The 20,411-nt window shown below is 36.8% G+C and overlaps 1 protein-coding gene across 1 annotated transcript; it reads right to left on the bottom strand.

Annotated features, from left to right (window-relative positions):
• Window positions 1-636: 636 nt before the first annotated feature.
• LOC133824992 (uncharacterized) lies at window positions 637-1,840 on the bottom strand. The gene is made up of 2 exons (XM_062257998.1): window positions 1,283-1,840; window positions 637-1,182 (listed from the first exon to the last, which is right to left on the bottom strand). Exons 1-2 carry the CDS (start codon window positions 1,838-1,840, stop codon window positions 637-639), a joined length of 1,104 nt encoding a protein of 367 aa, XP_062113982.1.
• Between the last annotated feature and the right edge of the window lie 18,571 nt (window positions 1,841-20,411).

Genomic DNA, 20,411 nt, shown 5'->3' with positions numbered 1-20,411 from the left:
AATTAACATCAGGATCTGAATATTTTTACCTCAAATGATGTTGACCTTCCTCTGCCTTGGCCTCTCCCCCTACTTCTGCCTCGACCCCTGCCTCTTGTTGGCGATGCTTGTGGTTGAGATGGGCCATTAGATGATTGTGTTTGTTCTGCATTTCCTCTGCCTTGACCAGTGCTCTTGCCTTGGCTTTTTCCTTTGCCTTTGCCCCTGCCTCTTGTTGGTTGTGCTTGTGGTTGAGATGGGCATGGTGATGGTTTCTTTCATGACCTACTATTGTGGCCAAATTCATGGCAATTCTTACACTTTTTAGTGCTAGAAACACCCATTCTAGTTGGCTGCCTCTCTGACATAGGTGGCAAAGGCCTCTCCTCTCCTGCAACCCTTCTTCTATGATGCTTTTTAGGTCTCCCTGGTGGTTTTCTTACAAAAGGTGGTAATAAATCCTCATCATCAAATTGAGGCCACATCGATTCATCAGGGATAGGATGAATAACATGCTCAAATGTCTTCCTCCACATTTCAGTAGTGAAGTATGGAGAGCAATAATTGACTATGTCAGCCCTGGTGGTGGTTATACAAGCAGCTGCATGAATACATGGTATTCCTCTTACTTGCCATTGGCCACAAATGCAAAATAATTCATTCAGTCGAACAATACACCTTTTTTTTGTCATAATCCACCTGAAATTCTTCTTTTCCAACCCTTGTTACTGATGCAAAACGTGCTCTTTTATGGAGTTCTTGCACCTTCACATGGACTTTTGGAGTGAGCTTGTGCTCCCATCTGTCTGCTGTTGCTTTCCTTGCATGCATCATGGCCGTTTGTTGCATTCTTATACCCTCTAGCAACTCAATTGGGGCCTTGTATCGATGGTCTTCTATCCAATCATTGAATGACTCAACAAAGTTATTGGTGAGATGTTCTACCTTCACATTTGGATCAAACTTGCTCATTGTCCAATGCTTGAAGTCAATATTGCTCAGCCAGACATGTGCCTCATGGTTGAATTCCTTAATCCGCTCCATTATTCGCTTGAAATTTTCAAAATTGGCTGTCTCGGCTGCTGCCCAAAAGAGACCTTGAAGGTGTGATGTGCCAAACTTTTTTAACATGTTGTTTTCCAAATGAAAACAACAAAAACGATGCCCTGCATCTTGGATGTCTATGATAGCCTCAATTAAACCCTACAAATATTTCTAATCAGTTGTAAGATAAAGCATCTACTAAAAGCATTTACAATAGAAAAAAATATATACACAAAAGAATTTGAAAGGGAACACTAACCTTTTGTCTGTCACTCATGATACACCATGGTTGGCCTTTATTAGTATCTCCAATTTCGTTTCTCAACAAGTCCAAAAACCATTTCCAACTAGAGTTATTCTCGGCTTCTACAATTGCATAAGCAATTGGATAGAAGTGAAGATTGGCATCAAGCCCCACTGCAGACAATAAGATGCCATTGTATGGCCTTTTTAGATGACAACCATCTAAGCCAAAAAATGGTCTACAGGCTGCTAAGAAACCAGTTTTCACACCTGAGTAGTAAATGAAAATTCTGTTGAACTGAGACTTCATTATTGGGGCTGCCAAATTATCACCCTCCAAATTCTCATCATCTAGATTTTGCTCAACTAGAACTAGATTACTCTGTATAATAGCAGTACTCCCAGGGTTAGTTTTGTGAATCATAGCAGCATAATGCCTCAAATTACCATATGAGTGAGCATAATCATAGCCCCCATCTTCTCTAGCTTTCTGTCTAGCTTTCCAAAGTTGCCTGTTTGTAGCTTCAATTCCAAAATGGTCTTTCAACTCTAGCCTCATCCTTTGCAAACTCATGTCAGGAGTTTTAGTTAAGGTACTAGAAAGCTTTTTGGAAATCCACCCTGATGTGGCTATCCTATTCTTCACAACACATTAACATTTGTGCTCTGGATTGTAGGTCTTGATTATAAACTGTCGTCCATCTGGTGATAAGGAAGCATGGATTCGCCATGTGCAACCTTCAGCTCTACAAACTAAAGTGATTCTATGTGAAGCATGTTTCACTTTACGAAGCTCGAATCCTTCTTGAATGGCAAAGTCTTTCAATACTGCCCCAAAGGCCTTGTGATCTTTGAATCTTTGCCATTGTCGAAGTAGTATTTTTCCATTCTCATATATGTCCTCATTCTCTGGTCTTGGCAATTTACTATTAGGATCCACCAAATTTTCATTCCTTGACAATCCCTTGTAATTCATGTGCTCAGCCTCATCGCTGTCATAGTACTCTCCAAACCATGTCTCAGTGTCAGATTTGTCACAATATTTCTCTAAGTCATAACTGTCCTCATCATCAGATGAAGTCTTATTCCTTTCTTTTCTCCACTCCAAGTCACTGTCATCTGTTGGACTTGACAGAGATTCCTCATTCGCTTCACCTATGCTCATCTCATTTGGCATGCTAGATGCCCTTCGAGTTGCATATTTGAGCCTCCTAGGGGCAGCACTTAATGGTGCACCTAAGGTGAAATTTCCATATGGTGGAACCCCTGATGTGTCAATGCCCCCAAGGTCATATTGCATGAAATCATCATCTATTGTGTCAATTTCTGCCAATTGATATTCATATGTATCAAATTTTGGGGCAACAAGGGGCATTGGTTTATTTTCATTAACTTCTGGTACAACAGGGGTCTGATGTTGAATTTCAGGTGGTGTTGGTTCATTTTCAAGTGCTTCTGGTGGTGGTGTTGGATCTGCTGTTGTAGAAGCAGAAGCAACTGAATGCACTATCATGTCCCTAGTTCAAAGCACAAATAAACACAATCACAAAGAAAAAATCAAATAAAAAACATGAACTTTATTTATAAATAAAGACATTTGAAGCTACACTTCGGAAACCCAAATGCAGAGAAAAGATCAAATTTAAAAAAACAAAAAAGAACTTTTTTCATATACTGAGACAATGAAAGCTATATATCAAAATCCAAACAAACCAAATCATTAAATTATATTAAACAAAAGATATGGAGTACAGTGAAGATATAAAGTGTTAAATTATGATATATATTCTATTTTAAAATACATAACATATTGAACTTATTAGCCTACAGTATTATGTGTATGACAATAATTTTTGTAATACTTTGGATGCTATATATCTACTATATATGTTTAGATTAGCACCACTAAGATAGAAGAGTTTATTATTCTTCTCCATCTCTATAGTATTATTATATAATACAGTAAACTATAAATGTATCCCTTGTTGGATTAAACGAACCAAATCATTAAACTATATTAAACAAAAACTCTTGGCCTATTAATAACTGAAAATTATGTAAGCATTATAATGCCTTGACAGTTGAACAATGATGAAATCATATTAGTACATTTCTCTTTCAATTTGCTTATTCCCTAAACCCTTCAACTAATATACATACATATATGATATATACAACATATACAAATATACATATATATATTCCCTAATCCCCTGAAACAATATATATACATACATATATCCCATATATACATACACATATACGACATTTTTTTTACTCATATAAGAAATAATTACTATTAGGATCCACCATTCAAAGTCATGATTCCATTGACAAAATAAATACCCAGATTCCATAAGAAAGTATTAGAAAACAACCAATATGATACAGAGAAGGGGAAAAAAATGAAAACACCAACTAACCTCTTGAAGACGACTACTGCTATGACAGAGTGATGGCGATGGGTCTGGTGTCTGGTGGCGTTCTTCACAAACCCAGGTGGGTTTCTCCGTTTGTCTTCTCTGTTAGAGGTCACCACTGAGTTCTCTCACTAACTTGCCTTGTAGGAGACGAAAAGGCTTGGTTTAAATATATATTTTATCAAGTATTATTTTTAATATGTGTTTCTGTTTTTTATTTTAGAAAATAATATTAAAACTTTTGAAAATAAAAAAAAATATTGATGAAAAAGGTTAATTTGGGTATTAATGAAAAATTATTGACTAAAATTGGGTGGAAGGTACCTTTTTTTACTGATTTTACAAATACAAGGTACTTGTTAGGAATTTTTTGTATTAGAGGGTACCAAAATTACATTTTAATGAAACACAGGGTACCAAATAAGTATATTCCCTATATTTTATGTTTACAAGGATCATATGAATGTTGTAAATTAAACAATTATATAATAAAAAAGTAAAATTTCATTAGTTCAATCAAACATAAAAATACAAATCTACAAAGTACAATAGTAGATGGACAAACAAACACTTTCATTACGCTCTGTTCAACTTTTCCATCATTCTCAAGAGCACATCCATATTTTTCAAGTGCTCATCAACTTTTTTTTTGTTCCTCTTCGAATAGTTTCTTCATTTTCTAAAATAATGATTCGCGGTTTTCGGATCCAAAACTCACTCCAAGACGATCAATCAAATCTTTAGCAAGCAACACAATCTCTTTAACTTCTTTCTCTCCCAAGTCATCATAATATTTAGTAAATGGACACATTCTTAAAAATATAAAATGATTTCAAATTCTACCTAAAAAACAAAGTTTACATTTGCCTACAAATGATAACAGTAAATATAAGATAAAATAATTTATAAATAGTGTTAAAAACCACATAATTTCGAAATTATGACACTTAAAATATCCATTTTTTTTTTAAAAAATAAAAACGATATTCTATTTTAAACCAATACCCAAATTTTTATGGTTAAATTAATAAATAAGATGGGTAATAGTTATAGAAAATATACCAGTTAATAAGCTATTCTATATCCCTAAAATCATGCTCAAATTTCTGATTAGTTACACTTGTTAAAACATTAAATGAACATATTTGAATTCCCTAAAATAACTCAATGGTTCGGTTGATTATGCATAATTATACTATTAAATTCTAAATAGTTAAGTTGTTATTAATTAGTTTAGTTACTAAGCATTGATTTTTAATTACCAATTTTTAATTTAAATTTAAAACATAATTTATAAATATATTTAATTTTTTTAATAGTTAAAAAAGTTGGTTGAGTTAGTTTGTGTAAAAAAAATATTTTTTTTATTAAAATTTCTCTTAAAAAACGTGAGCAATTAATTTAGAAAATTCCAACTAATTTTATTAAATGTATGTATGCATAAGTTCATTACAATACCCTAACATCGTGCTCTATTTATGATTGGCCGAGTTATTAATCATTTCTCGTAAAAAAACGTGTACAATAATTAAGATCATGCCAACTAATTTTATTAAATACATGTCTCCATAAATCCATTCTAACTCCCTAACATCATGCTCAAAATTCTTATTGGTCGTTATATTAATCATTAAATTCGAAATTAACATATAAAAAATTATTTTTATTTATTAAATATGATATTAATGTCTACAACTACCATTTTCAACTTCCAATAAACATTAACACTGACTGTGAAAATAATAAAATTTAATGTCTTTTAATCTTGTTAATAAATAATTAATTCAGAAGTAAACTATTCAAATTCTCCCAAATATTGATCATTTTCTAATTTCTCAAAATTGATAAATAATAATACAAATTTCTTTCTTTTACACAACTTGATTGAGAATAACAAAATTAGGGTAAATATCTTTGTCTCTAGTACTGTACTCTTATGCTTGAAATGAACTCTCAAACATCTTTCAATAATTTTGCTCTATTCTTGTTGAAATGTGAGCATGCAATCCATGAAGCTATGTGACACCTTTCTTCATTAGAGTCGAACTACAATAGTGAAAAAAAATACTCAAGTATAGTATGATAAGAACAAAATATATTAAAAAAAAACTTAGTATGAAATCTACTTACAACAAAAATACCACGAGTCGAGCTTACAACTATTAATCATAAATAATATGACAAAGACTCCACATTCGTACAATTTTTGTTGTTTAGGGACATTTCTACCACGAACTATACAAAAACTAGCAAAGTTGAAATTACCAGGTTTCCTTTTGATCTGATTCTCCAAGAAAAGATCTAGATTGCGTAGCTACATTTGCACTCAAACATTAGAATTTATAAATTTAAAATTTATAAAAAAATAATTATAACGTCCCAAATTACCTAATAAGGCTTAGGACCTTGATTAAGGGGCTAGGAGGCAAATTATGGAAATTATGTGATTATGTGATATATATATATATGTGTGTATCATTTTATGATTATTTGAGTTATATTATAATATGACTTGATATGCATGTTTATAGGTGTATTAAATATGCATGTGGGCCCATTTCAAATTAATAGGGCAATTTTTGTAATTTGGCCCGCTATGGGTATATTTAGCATATATGTATTATATGTGTGGGACCACATTATTATTTGAATATATTTTGGTTACTTAGCACGAGACGATCCTAGGGAGCAAGTTAGTGGGAAAGTCACAACGGGACCCATACTTGACTCGGTGTGAGCCAAGGGGTACATTTGGTATTTAGTGCATTACCGGGTTTTTGGGTTATGGGAATGAATATTTGATGATATATTTGGAGTTAGTGAGATCATGAGAGAATTATGGGGATCTTGACTATTTGGCCTTCGAGGACGTTTTTGGCACCTCGAGCATTTTGGATTTGCTTAAGGTTACTTAAGCTTGAAGTAACCTGACAATTTAAATAAAAAGATAACGTACGGCTCTTTCTCTCTGCCATTCTCTCATTTGGCGTTCGATAGCATTTTCGAAGGAAACTCGAGTTTTAGGACTCGGATTCAAGCAATGTTAGAGTCATAACGATTCTAGGGATTAGAAGCTTGTTAGTCGTAGGATTTAACTGGAAAACAACTCAATCAGAGGAAATCCAAGCTTTAAGTTTTGAGTTTTCGAGTTTTTAAGCTTTGATTGGATTTTACATTTTGATGAGTTTTTGTATCGATTAGGATTTGGGTTTTGATGGTTTTGGGCCATGGAGTTGATTAGAAACTTTATTTTTGGGATTTGGATATGTTTATGGAGGATTTTAAAATGAGGAAAACGGGGGTTTTGGGCTGGGTTTGAGGTCGGGTCGCGGTCCTGTTTTTGGGCGCCGCGGCCCAGGCTTGAAGGAGGAGACCTGGCTGTTGGGCATCTAGGGCCACGGTTCCTAGTAGGTGCGCCATAGCACGCGACGCAGACAGAGAAAGGGCGGAGCCCCTGACTTGAGCGTGTCGCGACTCAGGTGTTTGGGGTCATGGCTCGAAGGGGAAAATGGCCAAAATGGGTTTTTAGTGATGGGAACTTAAACCTAAGGGCTCGGGATCGATCCTACTATCTGGTTTTGTAGGATTCGACGTCTCGGAAGCTAGGACTCGGTCTGGAAGCCTTTATTTTCTTGTTTTTGATGGGATTCTAAATTATGGTTGTGACTAGGTTATCGCTAGGGGCTCAGAAATGGGATCGTGCTCGAGGGTCGTTTATTGGTAACCTGTGCTTGGACTAAAGGTAAGAAAACTACACCTATTATGTGACATACATGATTAAGGCTTGGCCCAAATGCTGGATATAGTTTTGGTTGGGCATTGGCCCCTGTAAATGCGCTTAATTATGATTATGCTCGTGATTCACGAATTATTGGACAGGAATATGAATAGGGCATGAACGCCTGAGTATGTGCATGATTATGATTATGCTTGTGATTATTGATTAAGCATGATGAATTTTGTATATCTGGATATTTGATATGTGATGAATGCATGTTAGCATTATATAATTGAGTAAAGCATTGACTTATCAGTCAAGGGCGGCAATAGTGCGCTGAGCGTTGGTCGTTATTGTTATGCTTAACCAGGAGCTTATCATACACTTGACCGATCTATTGGTCAGGGAAAACTTAGCGCCAGGTATGTTGGGCCAACTCAAAGGCTGGTTATACAGAGGATAGGGCAATGGGCCCGGGGGTGACTTATTAGTCCCATATCCTAGGTCTAGGCCCTAGCATTGACTTATTAGTCAAGGACGACCTTAGCACATTGAGTGTTGGTCGTAAAGCATTGACTTATTAGTCAAGGATAGCCTTAGCACATTGAGTGTTGGTCGTAAAGCATTGACTTATGAGTCAAGGATGACAATAGCGCATTGAGCACTGGTCGATATGGTTTAGTATAACCAGGAGCACATCATACACTTGACCGACCTATTGGTCGGAGAAAACTAAAGCGCTAGGTAAGTTGGGCCAAGTCCAAGGCTGGTTATACAGAAGACGGGGTGAAAGGCCTTGGGGTGACTCATTATTCCCATATTGTAGAGCGTTGAGCTAGTATGAATTATTAATCATGTGTTTGGGCGTTGAGCCCCAGTATGATTCCATAATCATGTAATTTGAGTATTGGATCCCGATATGATTCAATGATCACTTATCTTGGGCTATTGGCCCATATGACATTGTAGCCATTTATATGGATGGTATGCATGCATGAGTAGGGTTATTACTGCTAGGCATGCCTATTATGATTTGGTAATATGTTATAACTGCTTATAAGCATGTTTAAGTTTTCTTGCTAAGCCTTGGCTCACAGGTACTATATGGTGCAGGTAAAGGAAAAGAAAGTTGTACCATCCTTGAGTTGGAGAGCTTAGGTGACGATGTGTACATATGCGGCTGCTCGACCACCATGGCCGATGGTTTAAAGAGGAACTAGGGTCAAACCCTATATCGCCCCTTAGGTCGACAGGTTGTAATTCTTTTATTGTAATTAAATTTTTAAATGTATTTTGGGATCCCATGTATACAGTAAATGTTTTACTGAAACGTTTGTATCTTTGACCAAAATTTTTAAGCCTAAACCGCTAATCACGTTTGGTTACACGATTATGGCCATAAGAATCGTTTAGCGAGTTTAGCACTATTTAAAATATACAATGTAACGGTCCCTAAGTAGTAGGGCTTTACAATAATATATTCAACCCATAAAAACTTACAATATTGACATTCTTAGATGACTGTAATATAGGATTCTTTTCATCAACAAGTGAGTCCCAAACTTCTACTTTTTTTTCTTTCAGTATCACCCGTGCAAGAACGAAGTGTCTTACAAGAAACATATGAATATAAATCTACAAGTATAATTGATGTTAGAAATTACATAATAAATAGATGTTTATAAATAGGTTGAACATAAACTATTAGAATCATACGTCATTGCAATGTTCGAGGGAGCCCATAAATCTTTCATAGTAATGCATTTTCCTCCAAATTTGATGTAGTGGTAAATTGGAGTAGGAGTCGGGCATTAAGTATTTATGTTTACCCTAAAACGGCTCATGATGACGTGGCAAGATTGACCTACACGTGGCAGGATTGACTTACACGTGGCAGGCACGTGGCAACTTTAAGTGAATGACAAGATTACACATCAAAAAGAAATGAGCAAAAGTGAGCGACCAGATTGGTCGCACCTAAGCATGAGGCTTGATAAATCAATAACTCTCTATTCGATGGTTGAACAGGACTCATTCACTTAAAGTTGCCACGTGTCTGCCACGTGTAGGTCAATCCTGCCAGGTGTAGGTCAATCTTGCCACGTCATCATGAGTCGTTTTGGGGTAAACATTTGCCCCCCAAGTTTATTTTACTGCGACCAGCATAAAGTAAACTTAAGCGACCATCTTTTCGTATGCCCTATCACACTGTCAAAGCCACTCATGCCTTCTCGAAAAAGGCAACCAATCATGTCTTTGCGGTTTTCCAAAAGTGGTCTGACGGCTATTACACTTACCCATGCCTCGAAAAGTTACCCCTTATGATTACCTTGGTAACTGCTCCTCGATTAATATAAATAACCTCTCATAATCATTTTTCACTTTTACATTTCACCTTCACCTCAAGAACACCGAAGAACAAATCACAGAAAGCCCAGAAACTCAGACGACCTTGACGATTTGCGAAGCTTCTGTCCAACCTTCTGACTTAGCGTTTCAGAAATTTACTCCAAACTTTATCCAAGTAAGTTTCTCAAACTTTCCAGTCGTTGAGATGCCATGCTATATTTGTTTTATATCCGTTTCAGATTCTGAGTTCTTGAACGTTCTTGAAGAAATTGTTTTGGGGTAAATGGGTATGTAGATCCAAGCCTAACATGATAGGAAAATAATACTTTGCAGGGGTTAGTAATCAGTTTGGTAGTTAGGATTATTAATTTAGGGCGTAAAATCGAAGTAAAAATTCGATTTTTAGGCTTATAGAAAAAACTGAGATTTTCCCGCCTTTTTAGAGTCGAAAAGTTTTTCTTGGAAAACTTTTCACTTCTGCTTTTTAATCCATTTTCCAAACTGTTGGCATAGAATTTAGTGTTTTTGTTAGAATGCTGCTGGTCGTATAAAAACTTAACTTTTATACACGAGCAACGTTATTCCAACTCTTTACACTTTTTGGTATTTTGGCCGTAGATTCTCATCTCCCCTTCTCTGCTCGCAAATTTTCATGCACTATCCATGGGGAGGTGAGAGGCCGATCGATGACGACTTGCTCGCCCAGTTGATTGAAGATCAGGATCAGCCATCGTCACTTATCCTGGAGATTCCTTTTTCCCATACCCCGTCTAACAGACCTTCAACCAGTCCATCAAACATGGGTCGAGTAAAACCCACCACCTAGAAAAAGAAACCAACCAACCCACCTGCAAATCAGCCTGCTGCTCGGGCTGAAATTCCTTCGAACAGTAGACGAGCCGAAAACACTCAACCAGAAGTCCAAACAAAGGCCCGACCTGGAGACGTCCTTCGACCAAACGTCGAATGGTACGTTGCTCCTCCTAGCAACATTACAGCTAGGATTATAGGGAATTATCTCATATGGACTTTCTGGGATTACCCTAAACAAACCTTCCATCGACCAGAGGGTAAACCTGCCTGGGTGCGCCTACAGCGCCTGGTCGAGATACCACATTGAGGCAGGGACAACCTTGCCTCTTCATCCATTCTTCCAGAGGGTGGCCAACTATTTTGAGGTCGCCCCCTTCCAAATCACAAAAAATGGATATAGAGTGCTCTCTGCTCTCTATATCCTGTACAGTCACAAGAAGTGGCATGTGCCTACGCCGCATGAGATCAATTATTTAGTTGATCTCAAGTCCAACCCCAATCACAACAACATGAGGTTCTTCCATTTTTACCTCCAGGAATCTGCTCGCACCTTCCTGAGTGAGATCACCTACAAGTCCAGCGTAGGAAAGTACTTCTAGGAGTACTTTTTAACAACAGACTTGATCGCCAACAATTTGGCCTTCACTCAAGGAGGTAATTTCTTTTATTCTCTGGTCATTTAATTCCCTTTTTCTTTTCTACACATTCCTTAGAAAATTAGTATTCTTCAGGTCCATGGCAATGACCAGCTCCTACTCAAGAGAAGGAGATTCGAGCAGCATCCCTAGCCATCATGACTGACATAGAAAAAAGCGCCAAAGAGCTGGTCACAGAGGCCAATCTAAGGCTTGTCGGCCTTCTGGCACCTCACCAGGATGTGAGGGAATCAACGGCGGGGAATGTTACTGGTGAAGTAGTTCCCGAGTAATGCCATGACATGTAATGACCTATGAGGAGGAGGACAACTGGGGTGACAATCAGGGAACCCTCCAGCTCCCCTCGCGCAGCTATTGCCCTGCTCCTTTGGGAAAGGGCAAAAAGAAAGTTTCTGAACACCCTGCGCCCATTGATGAATCTTCAGATGAGAACGGTACTGACCTTTCGCTCTTAGATGATTTTCCAATTCCCTGTCATTTATTTGATGGGGACGGAAACTTTAAATACACCCCTATTTTAAATTCATACTTCTTCAAGCTAGAGAGTGAGTGTAGCAGTAGTTCAGTAAATAGTGTAGCGACCAGTAATTGTAGCTCGGGTATTTTACTTACAATTTCCTTGCTCTGATTTTCTTGACGTAGTAAATACATCTATTCATATTGTCTAACTGCTCGTATGTTTTCTTACTTGTAGATATGTCATCTGAAGATATGTTCGAGCTTTATAGCGTACCCGTTGCTCCTTCGAGCAAGAAAAAGGAGAGCAGGTAACACTGTGGAGAGAGCAGTAAGGCCCCTCCAATGAAAAAGGCTTAGACTGGGGATCCTCCAACAGCATTTCCTTCAAAGGAAACAATGCCCCCTCCATCTCCCCTTGACCAAACGTCTCCCCCAGTACCAGTCTACCAGAACCCTCCTCCACCAGCACCTGCCGACCAGACACCTCCTGACCAAACTGGAGATGTTCGTGCTTAGCTCGGCCAAAGAGAGAATGACCAAATGCTCAAGGCACAAACGTAGTCGAGAGGCCATCGTCAGTATTGACTCCGTGGAGGTCGACCAGATAACTAATCGAGCGTTGAACGAAATAGCCAGCTTAAGCTGCTATCTATTGCTGAGTCTTTATTTAATTATTTTGTCATTTTCTGCCATCACCTTATCTTTTCTTCTGATCGCAGGGAATGCTAACTATGACCGCCAGCTGATGCTGTTCAGGGGCTTTGATTACTCAATTCAAAGAGTCCGAGGCCAGGCATGTTGAGGAGTCCAAGATGGTTGAGAAGAAAAATGCAGAGCTTACTTGAACAAAGCAAAAGATTTGTTGGCACAGTTTGACAGATATACTCTACAACAAGTACCTCGCGATAAGAACTCAAATGTTGATGCCTTGGCCAAGTTGGCGAGTGCAAAGGATTCAGACACACTGAATATAGTGCTTGTTGAACGGCTATCCACACCAAGCATCAGCACAGAAGAAACTTCTCTGGTAATTCAGGCGGCAGATACATGGATGGAGCCCTTCATTGAGTACTTGACGCATGGAGTATTGCCGACAGACAGAAAAAAAAAAAAAAAAGCAAGGGCCCTTCAGAGGCAGGCTGCCCGATTTATCCTGGTCGACAGAATTCTATACCAAAGGGGATACTCAATGCCACTCCTAAAATGTGTTTCAAAAGAAAAGGCCAAAGAATTAATACGAGAAGTCCATGAAGGTTTCTGTGGGGATCACGCTGGGGGCAGAGTTTATCAAAAAAGATCCTAAGACAAGGATACTTCTTGCCAACAATGAATGAAGACTCGATGGAATTTGTTCGAAAATGCGACAAGTGTCAGAGATTCTCCAAGATTCTGCGAGCAGTCCCTAATGAGCTAAAGCAGATGCAAAGTCTGTGGCCATTTGTAGTATGGGGAATAGACCTAATCAGATCTTTGCCCACAGGGAAAGGCGGCGTCAAATACGCTGTGGTGGCTGTCGATTACTTCACGAAGTGGGCTGAAGATGAGCCACTTGCAACCATAACAACCAAAAAAGTGCTGGATTTTGTAGTCAAGAACATAGTATGTCGCTATGGATTGCCAAGAAAGATCATCTCAGACAACAACACGCAGTTTGATAGTGATCTGTTCATAGATTTTTGCGAACGACATGGAATTATCAAGAGCTTTTCTTCAATAGCTCATCCGCAGGAAAACATACAAGATGAGGCTTTCAATAAAACACTGAAAGATACTCTAAAGTAACGGCTTGAGGAAGCAAAAGGGGCATGGCCAGAACAGTTGCTTGAAGTCCTCTGGTCGTATAGAATGTCGCATCGAACAGCAACATGCCATACTCCATTTTCTTTGGCTTATGGATATGAAGCTATGCTGCCTTTTGAATTAGATATGCCATCATATCGACGGATGGCTTACGATCAAGGCGGTAATAGCCAATTATTGATGGAATATTTGGATTTGGTCAATGAAAGGCGCGAGCAAGCCCAACTCTGAGTAGCAGCTTACCAGCAAAAGGTCGCCCGGTATTTCAACTCTAAAGTGCGTGAAAGGAAATTTAATGTGGGAGATCTGGTACTTAGAAGAGTTTTCCTTAACACCTGCGATCAAGCTGCTGGAGTACTCGAACCTAATTGGGAAGGACCGTACCAAATCGAAGAAGTCCTCCATCCAGGCACTTATAAACTTGCTCTCTTAAATGGAGATCTCATTCCTCACTATTGGAATGGAGAACACATGCGCAAGTACTATCAATAAACAATTCTTCTTAAAGAATTGGCTTGTATTAATTTTACTTTTTACAAGTTTATGAACAAGGGTTAGTCATTTTTGTGACTGATCACTTATAAGTGTAAGATCATATTTTTGATCACTCATACAGACACGATTGTCCATCTATTACGATAAATAAAAGGGACTATGCGCAGCCAGTCAATCTTGCCAACTATTGTATTTATTAGAAGTATTTACTCATTACGTGTGTTGTTTTGCTATATTATCGTTCTAAAATTTATATTACGAGCAGTGATGTTCGAATAGGTCTTGGTCAAGGCAAGTGACTGAGGACCTAAAGCTCTTGAATCACTTGGGGGGCATATAAGGTATCTAGTAAGCAAAGCATATCAACAGGTATGTAAACACACGAGCAAAATAAGTGAAAGCATACTACAGTACTTAGAGTATTTTTCTAACTTTTGTTATTTTGTTAAATCAAACCAAAGTGTTATGCTAAGTTCGGTCATGCGAACAGATGTTATAATAAAATGCAAATATTACAAGATTGCACATAAAAAAAATGAGTGAAAGTATGCGACCAGACTGGTCGCACCTAAGCATGACGCTTGATAAATCAATAACTCTCTAGTCGATGGTTGAACAAGACTCATTCACTTAAAGTTTCCACGTGCCTTCCATGTGTAGGTCAATCCTGCCACTTAATTTAGACATTAATTACAAAATTCAAAATAAATTACTTAATTTATAAAAAATCAGATTATAAAGACTTCTAACGTCTCCCCTAGGAAGACGTGTAGGACATCTGACGTCTCCCCTGAGAAGACGTGCCACATTGAACATCTTCCCAGGGGAGACGTCAAATGTCCTACATGTCTTCTTAGGGGAGATGTTAGAGGTCTTTCCCTCATATACCCTCACCATTCCTCTTCTTCTTCCCCGAGTCGCACGAACCAGAGAAGAACTGTGTTTCTAGGGCGATTTTCAGGTGCATTTTCGCAATTTTGGGCTCTACAAATCTCATTTCATGTTGGTTTTTAAGATTTAATGAATGTATTATAGTTAGGATAATATTTTTTGTTTATTTTCTTTAATTATTAGTGGGTTAATATTGGATTTTTAGGGTTTTTGTAGTGGATTTGGGCAAATCTTGGCTCAATAAAGTTGATCTCAAGCATATTTGAGGTAAGATTTCAAGATTAAAACAATGTATTATAGTTAGAATGATAGAAAAAATGATATTTGCGCATTCTTTTATGTAATTTGTGGGTTTATTAGAAGTATATGTTTAAAGTATGAAAAATAATTTTAATGTAGATTTGAGATACCACATTGTTTACTTTTAAGATGATACAAATATGTTTACTATTTTAAAAAAAAATTTACTATTTAATCCAAAAATTATACATTCTTTATGAATTTTTTTAGGTTGATTAATTATATATATGTTTTGCTAAAATTTATTTTATAACTTTGCCTAAAGTAAGGAAAATAATTTGAATTTTATTTTTACATAACAAACTTCTTTTATAGATATAAGTAATTCAAGTATATATTTTTATGATTTTTTTAATTTATATTTTTATTTAATTCGAAAATTATATATTTTAAATATTTTATAAACATTTAAGTAGGTTGATTATATATAGTTATGTTTTTTATTTGTTTAGTATTCTTTTATTTATAAATTAATTTAATTTTGTAGATTGTGGTTTTAACTAGAGTGATTTTTGCCTCAAAATTTCTATTTCAAGCATACATTTGAAGTTTTTAAGTTTCTAAAATTCCAAGAATAAGTTATTGTTAATCCAATTATTTAGTGATATTTGTTTAGTAATCTTTTATTTATTAATTAATTTAATTTTGTAGATTGTGAATTTAATAGCAAAGTGCATTGCAAATTGAAGTAAATTTGCTAGCTAGGACTATTAATTGCAAGAGGAACATACATCATTTAAATTCTTGTTTTAGTATTATTAAACTTTTGTTAGAAGAGTTTGAATATATTAAATATATATATCCATATTGAAGTAGGTTCTAAGATTAAAATTGTGTGTTGCGGTGATAACAGAAGGTTGAGAACTATGTATTTTAGTGAAGTAGGTTCTGAAAATTTTGTTTGTGTGCTACGAAGCTATAAGGAAGAAATTTATTTTGTTGTTTGAATTGTTTGACTTGTTGTTCACAGATGGTAGGTCACTATTATAGGGGAAATGCTGCCCGATTTTTTCTAGAATTATGTATTTTGTTATTATATTTGAATTATGTTGTGCTTATTTGATTGGATTTGATTAGATTGATAGATGGTTAGGTTACTAATATAGGGAAATGCTGCCCAATTTTTCGTATGCTCGATCTTATACTTATTATTATTAAAGTATATATAATCAAATAATAATAATTAACTAATATATTTTACTTAGTATTTTTTGTAGCTATACACTACGCCATATACACCAGCACAGATTAATGAAATGCGACAACAGTGGGCGAACGATATGCTACCGATAATTCAAAGTCATCGTCCCAAATATTAGGTTTTTGTTGTTTACTTTTTCTTTCATACTATATATTTAGCTAGGTAGTGTAATATTTGTTGATTTTGTATGTGTAACAACAAATATTATATTTTTGTAAATTTAGCTAGCTAAAACATATTATATACACATTTCGGTTTTATTAATGAAAATTCACAATTTAAATTTTCATATAATTTAGATTTCTTAATTAATATATATAATTCCATTTAAAAATATATTTAATTCTATTAATTAATGTACAAAAATTAATTATTTATCTATTTAAAAAAATACAAAAACTAATGATGACTCGCCATAGAAGACATTGAATGTATACAAAGTCTTTCCAAGGGAGACGTTGTAGGTACCCTACGATGACTCCCATGGGGAGACTTTGAATGTCTACAAAGCCCCATGGGAGTCATCATAGGGCCACTTATGATGGCTCCTCCAACAACGTCTCCCCATGGGGGGGAGGGGACATTAAATGTCTACAATATCTCCCCCATATAGCCATTAAATGCCTATTTTGTTCTAGTGGAAACACATGTTCAAGGAATTCTAGGGCGCGATTCATTAATCTCATCCCACATAGCTTTGAGTTTAGTAAAATAAGAACTTACTGAGTCATCACCTTGATGAAGGCTAATGAGAGATGTGTGAAGCTCAAAATTTCTAGTTTTATTTCCTTGATCAAATCTATTGTTGAGTTCAATCCACATAGTTGTTGTTGTATCCAAGAACATAATACTACTCTTGATGTCAGATGAAATATAGTGAGGAATCCAAGACATTACCATGTGGTTGCAGCGAAGCCATGGATTAAGTAGGGGATCATCTTCAGCTGGTTGAGGGGGAGATTCATTGAGGAAGAGAAGCTTGTTCTTTACCTGAATAGAGATCTGGAAATCCCTTCTCCATTGTTGAAAATTCTTGTCTATGAGAGGAGGTGATGCAAGAACAAGGCCTGGGTGGTCTCCGGTGCCCAAGAAGTAAGGACTACTGCCATTTTATACTACATTTTTTCGCTATCAACTTAATAATAGAACTTAAAGAAAATAAAGAAGATAAACATCGAGAGTTTACGTGATTCAGGTTATAAAACAACTCTAGTCCACGAGTCTTTATTATTAGTGTTCTTGAAGCTTGAGATAGAAAGCTTCAATTGAGATTTTCTCAGGCATCGTATATATTGCTCTAATTTCAAAAGTTGTGAACCCTTTTACAATGGCACCCTAGCCCTATTTATAGAGTCTGAGGGTCATTAATCTCATTAATTACAAATATTCCCCAATTATTTGGAGAGTTAATTTGTAATGTCCCAAATTTCCTAATGTGCTTTAATGCCTAGATTAGGGGGCCATGAGGGCCATAATTGATTTAATATGAAATTATGTGATTATACGCATGATTATGTGAGTTATATTATTATATGATGATAATTGCATGCAAGTGGGCCCACTTCTTATTAGATGGGAATTTTCGTAATTTTGACTCGTTAAGGGCATAATTGTATATTTATGTGCATGTTTGTGATTTATGGGTGAGACCATATTATTATCTAGATTTGTTTGAGCTATTCAGCATGAGACGATCCTACGATGCAAGTTAGCAGTTTGGTCATAGCAGGGTTAACTACTAGGCTCGGGGTGAGCCTGGGGGTAATTTGGTAGTCAATACATTACCGGGAATGAACGGGTAATGGGATATGATTTAATAGTTATTTGTGGAAATTAGGAGTAATGGGAATTGGAGGAAGTAAATTATAATTAACGGGATAAATTGGAAATGACAGTTTTGCCCTTTATGGCTTTAAAGGTTTTTAATTAGTTCTAGGGGCAAATTGGTCATTTGAGTTGTTAGATATGCTTAAGGTTAGTAGGTTGTAGAAGGATATAGGAAGCCAAAACAGAGTACCTTCTCTCTCATTCAAGATTATCCCACTCTCTCTCTCTCGGTTGGGATTTTTGAAGCTAAAACTTGAGGATTCAAGCTAGAGGATTAAGACGTGGAGACTTAGGATCGTGTTCAGTAATTGAAAGGGGTCTAATCCACAACTGGGGTAAGAGTTCTAAGCTCTAATTTCTGAGTTTTTATTCTGTTTTGAGGTTATGTTTAGTTGGATATTTTGGATTGTGTAATTAGGAGTTTGATGAGGTTTCAAGTGGTTTAAGGCTTGGGTTTTGTTGTTAAGCTAGTGGTGATGTTGTATAAATGTTTGGTTGTGATTTTGGGATGGTTTGATAAAGGTCTGATTGAGGTTTAAATTGAGAAATATGCATGGGAGCTGGGTTCGCAGGGTCAAGTCGCGGCCGAGTTCATACAAGTCTCGACTTGAACCCATTCCAAAGCCTCCCCTGGTTGTTGTCTAGCAGGCACGCCGCGACCCTCTGGGTCAAGTCACAGCCCGCCCTTGGCACCCCAGACAGGGGCTCTCTGTCTTGGGGGCACGCCGTGGGCCCTGGGGGGCAGGTCACAACATGCCCCTCCCTTTACTGCTAGGATGGGTTTTTAAGAGTTTCAAGCACGGGTTTTCATTTCTTAAGGCTCGGGATCGAATCTACTAACTGTTTTAGCACGATTCGAGGTCCCGAGAGTGGGGTTTTAGACCATGAACATTTTTATTACTTATTTTGTTGATGGGATTTCATATTTGATTGTGACTAGGTGATCGCTAAGGGACTTAAGGACCGATCGTTCTCAAGGTCGTTCTTTTATTATTTCACGCTCGAACCAGAGGTAAGAAAAATGCACCCAGTATGTGGCAGGCATGGTTATTGACGAGGCATATTGAGTGCTCTATATATGGACATTGATTACATTTTGAATGCCTAGCGGCTTTGCTTATTTGTTAATGGCACTGACTTATTAGTCAGAAACGTCATTGGTGTTAGTACTGGTTGTGAAGTCTTGACGTATCAATCATGATCGGCAGTAGTACTGAGCACTGGTCGTATGGTATTGTGTAACGACCCAAATTCGCTAATAAGGCTTAAGGGCCTTGATTAGCGTGCCAGGAGGGCACGATGGGATTTATGTGTGATTTTATGAGTTAAATGCATGGATATGATTTAAAGCATGTTATATGACTAATTGAACATTGAGATGTATGACTACGTGGTTAGTATGCATGTTAGGTGAAATAATTACGCATGTGGACCCCGTTTGCATGATAGGGGTAAATTTGTAATTTTAGCCCGCTGAGGGCATATATGTGATAATTGTGTTCTGTGAATTGTACCACGTGAGTGTGGTGTTATTATTGTGATGCACGTGCCGAGACGGTCCTAGAGAGCTAGTTAACTTAAGAGTCACAACGGGATTTCTATACTCGGCTCGGGAGGAGCCTAGGGGTACTTTGGGAATTTTATGGTTAAGCTGAGATTTAGCGGGTAATGGTTATTGGAGATTTAGTAACCTGGGTAACCATTAGTTACTGCTGTGGGTAACAAGTTTTAAGGTAAAAAGTGATAGAATTGAAATGATGTGTAATGACTTAAGTGCCCTTTAAGGTTTAGCTAAGGAGGATTAGTAGGAAAGGGTAAAATGGTCTTTTGGCAAGGGTTATAGACAAAGTTCAGCTGGGATTTAGGGGGGTTCGGTTTGGGCACTTATGTTCACTTGAGCATTGATAGAAATGGAAGAGAAGAAAGAGAAGGAGAGAAGAAAGCTAGGGCAAGTGAAAGAGAAGAAGAGGAAGGGAAGAAGGGCTGAAGTGAGGAGGCTTTTGGGTGAATTCTTTACTTAAGGTAAGGAACTTATGCATATTTAAGTTTGATTTATGTTTTGATTTGAGAAATTTGAAGCTTGAGTTAAGTTTTTAAAGTTTTAGTTTGAAGTTGCTGATTTTTGCAATCTAAGGGTGAATTGTTGGGTATGTTTGTGTTTTGAGCTTGAATCTAGTGTTTATGGGTTGTTAGATGGTTTATATGAGGTTTTGATT

Source organism: Humulus lupulus, chromosome 3, assembly GCF_963169125.1.
Source record: "Humulus lupulus chromosome 3, drHumLupu1.1, whole genome shotgun sequence".
NCBI lineage: Eukaryota > Viridiplantae > Streptophyta > Magnoliopsida > Rosales > Cannabaceae > Humulus > Humulus lupulus.
Note: the sequence above shows the minus strand (reverse complement) of the source record. Positions and strands in the feature narration are given on the sequence as shown.

Excerpts from the sequence above, each read along its gene's own strand:
- LOC133824992 (XM_062257998.1), bottom strand. The coding sequence starts at position 1,840 with ATGAGTTTGCAAAGGATGAGGCTAGAGTTGAAAGACCATTTTGGAATT. Across the intron at positions 1,183-1,282 it reads TCATGAGTGACAGACAAAAG|GGTTTAATTGAGGCTATCAT; the intron begins GTTAGTGTTCCC and ends AAATATTTGTAG.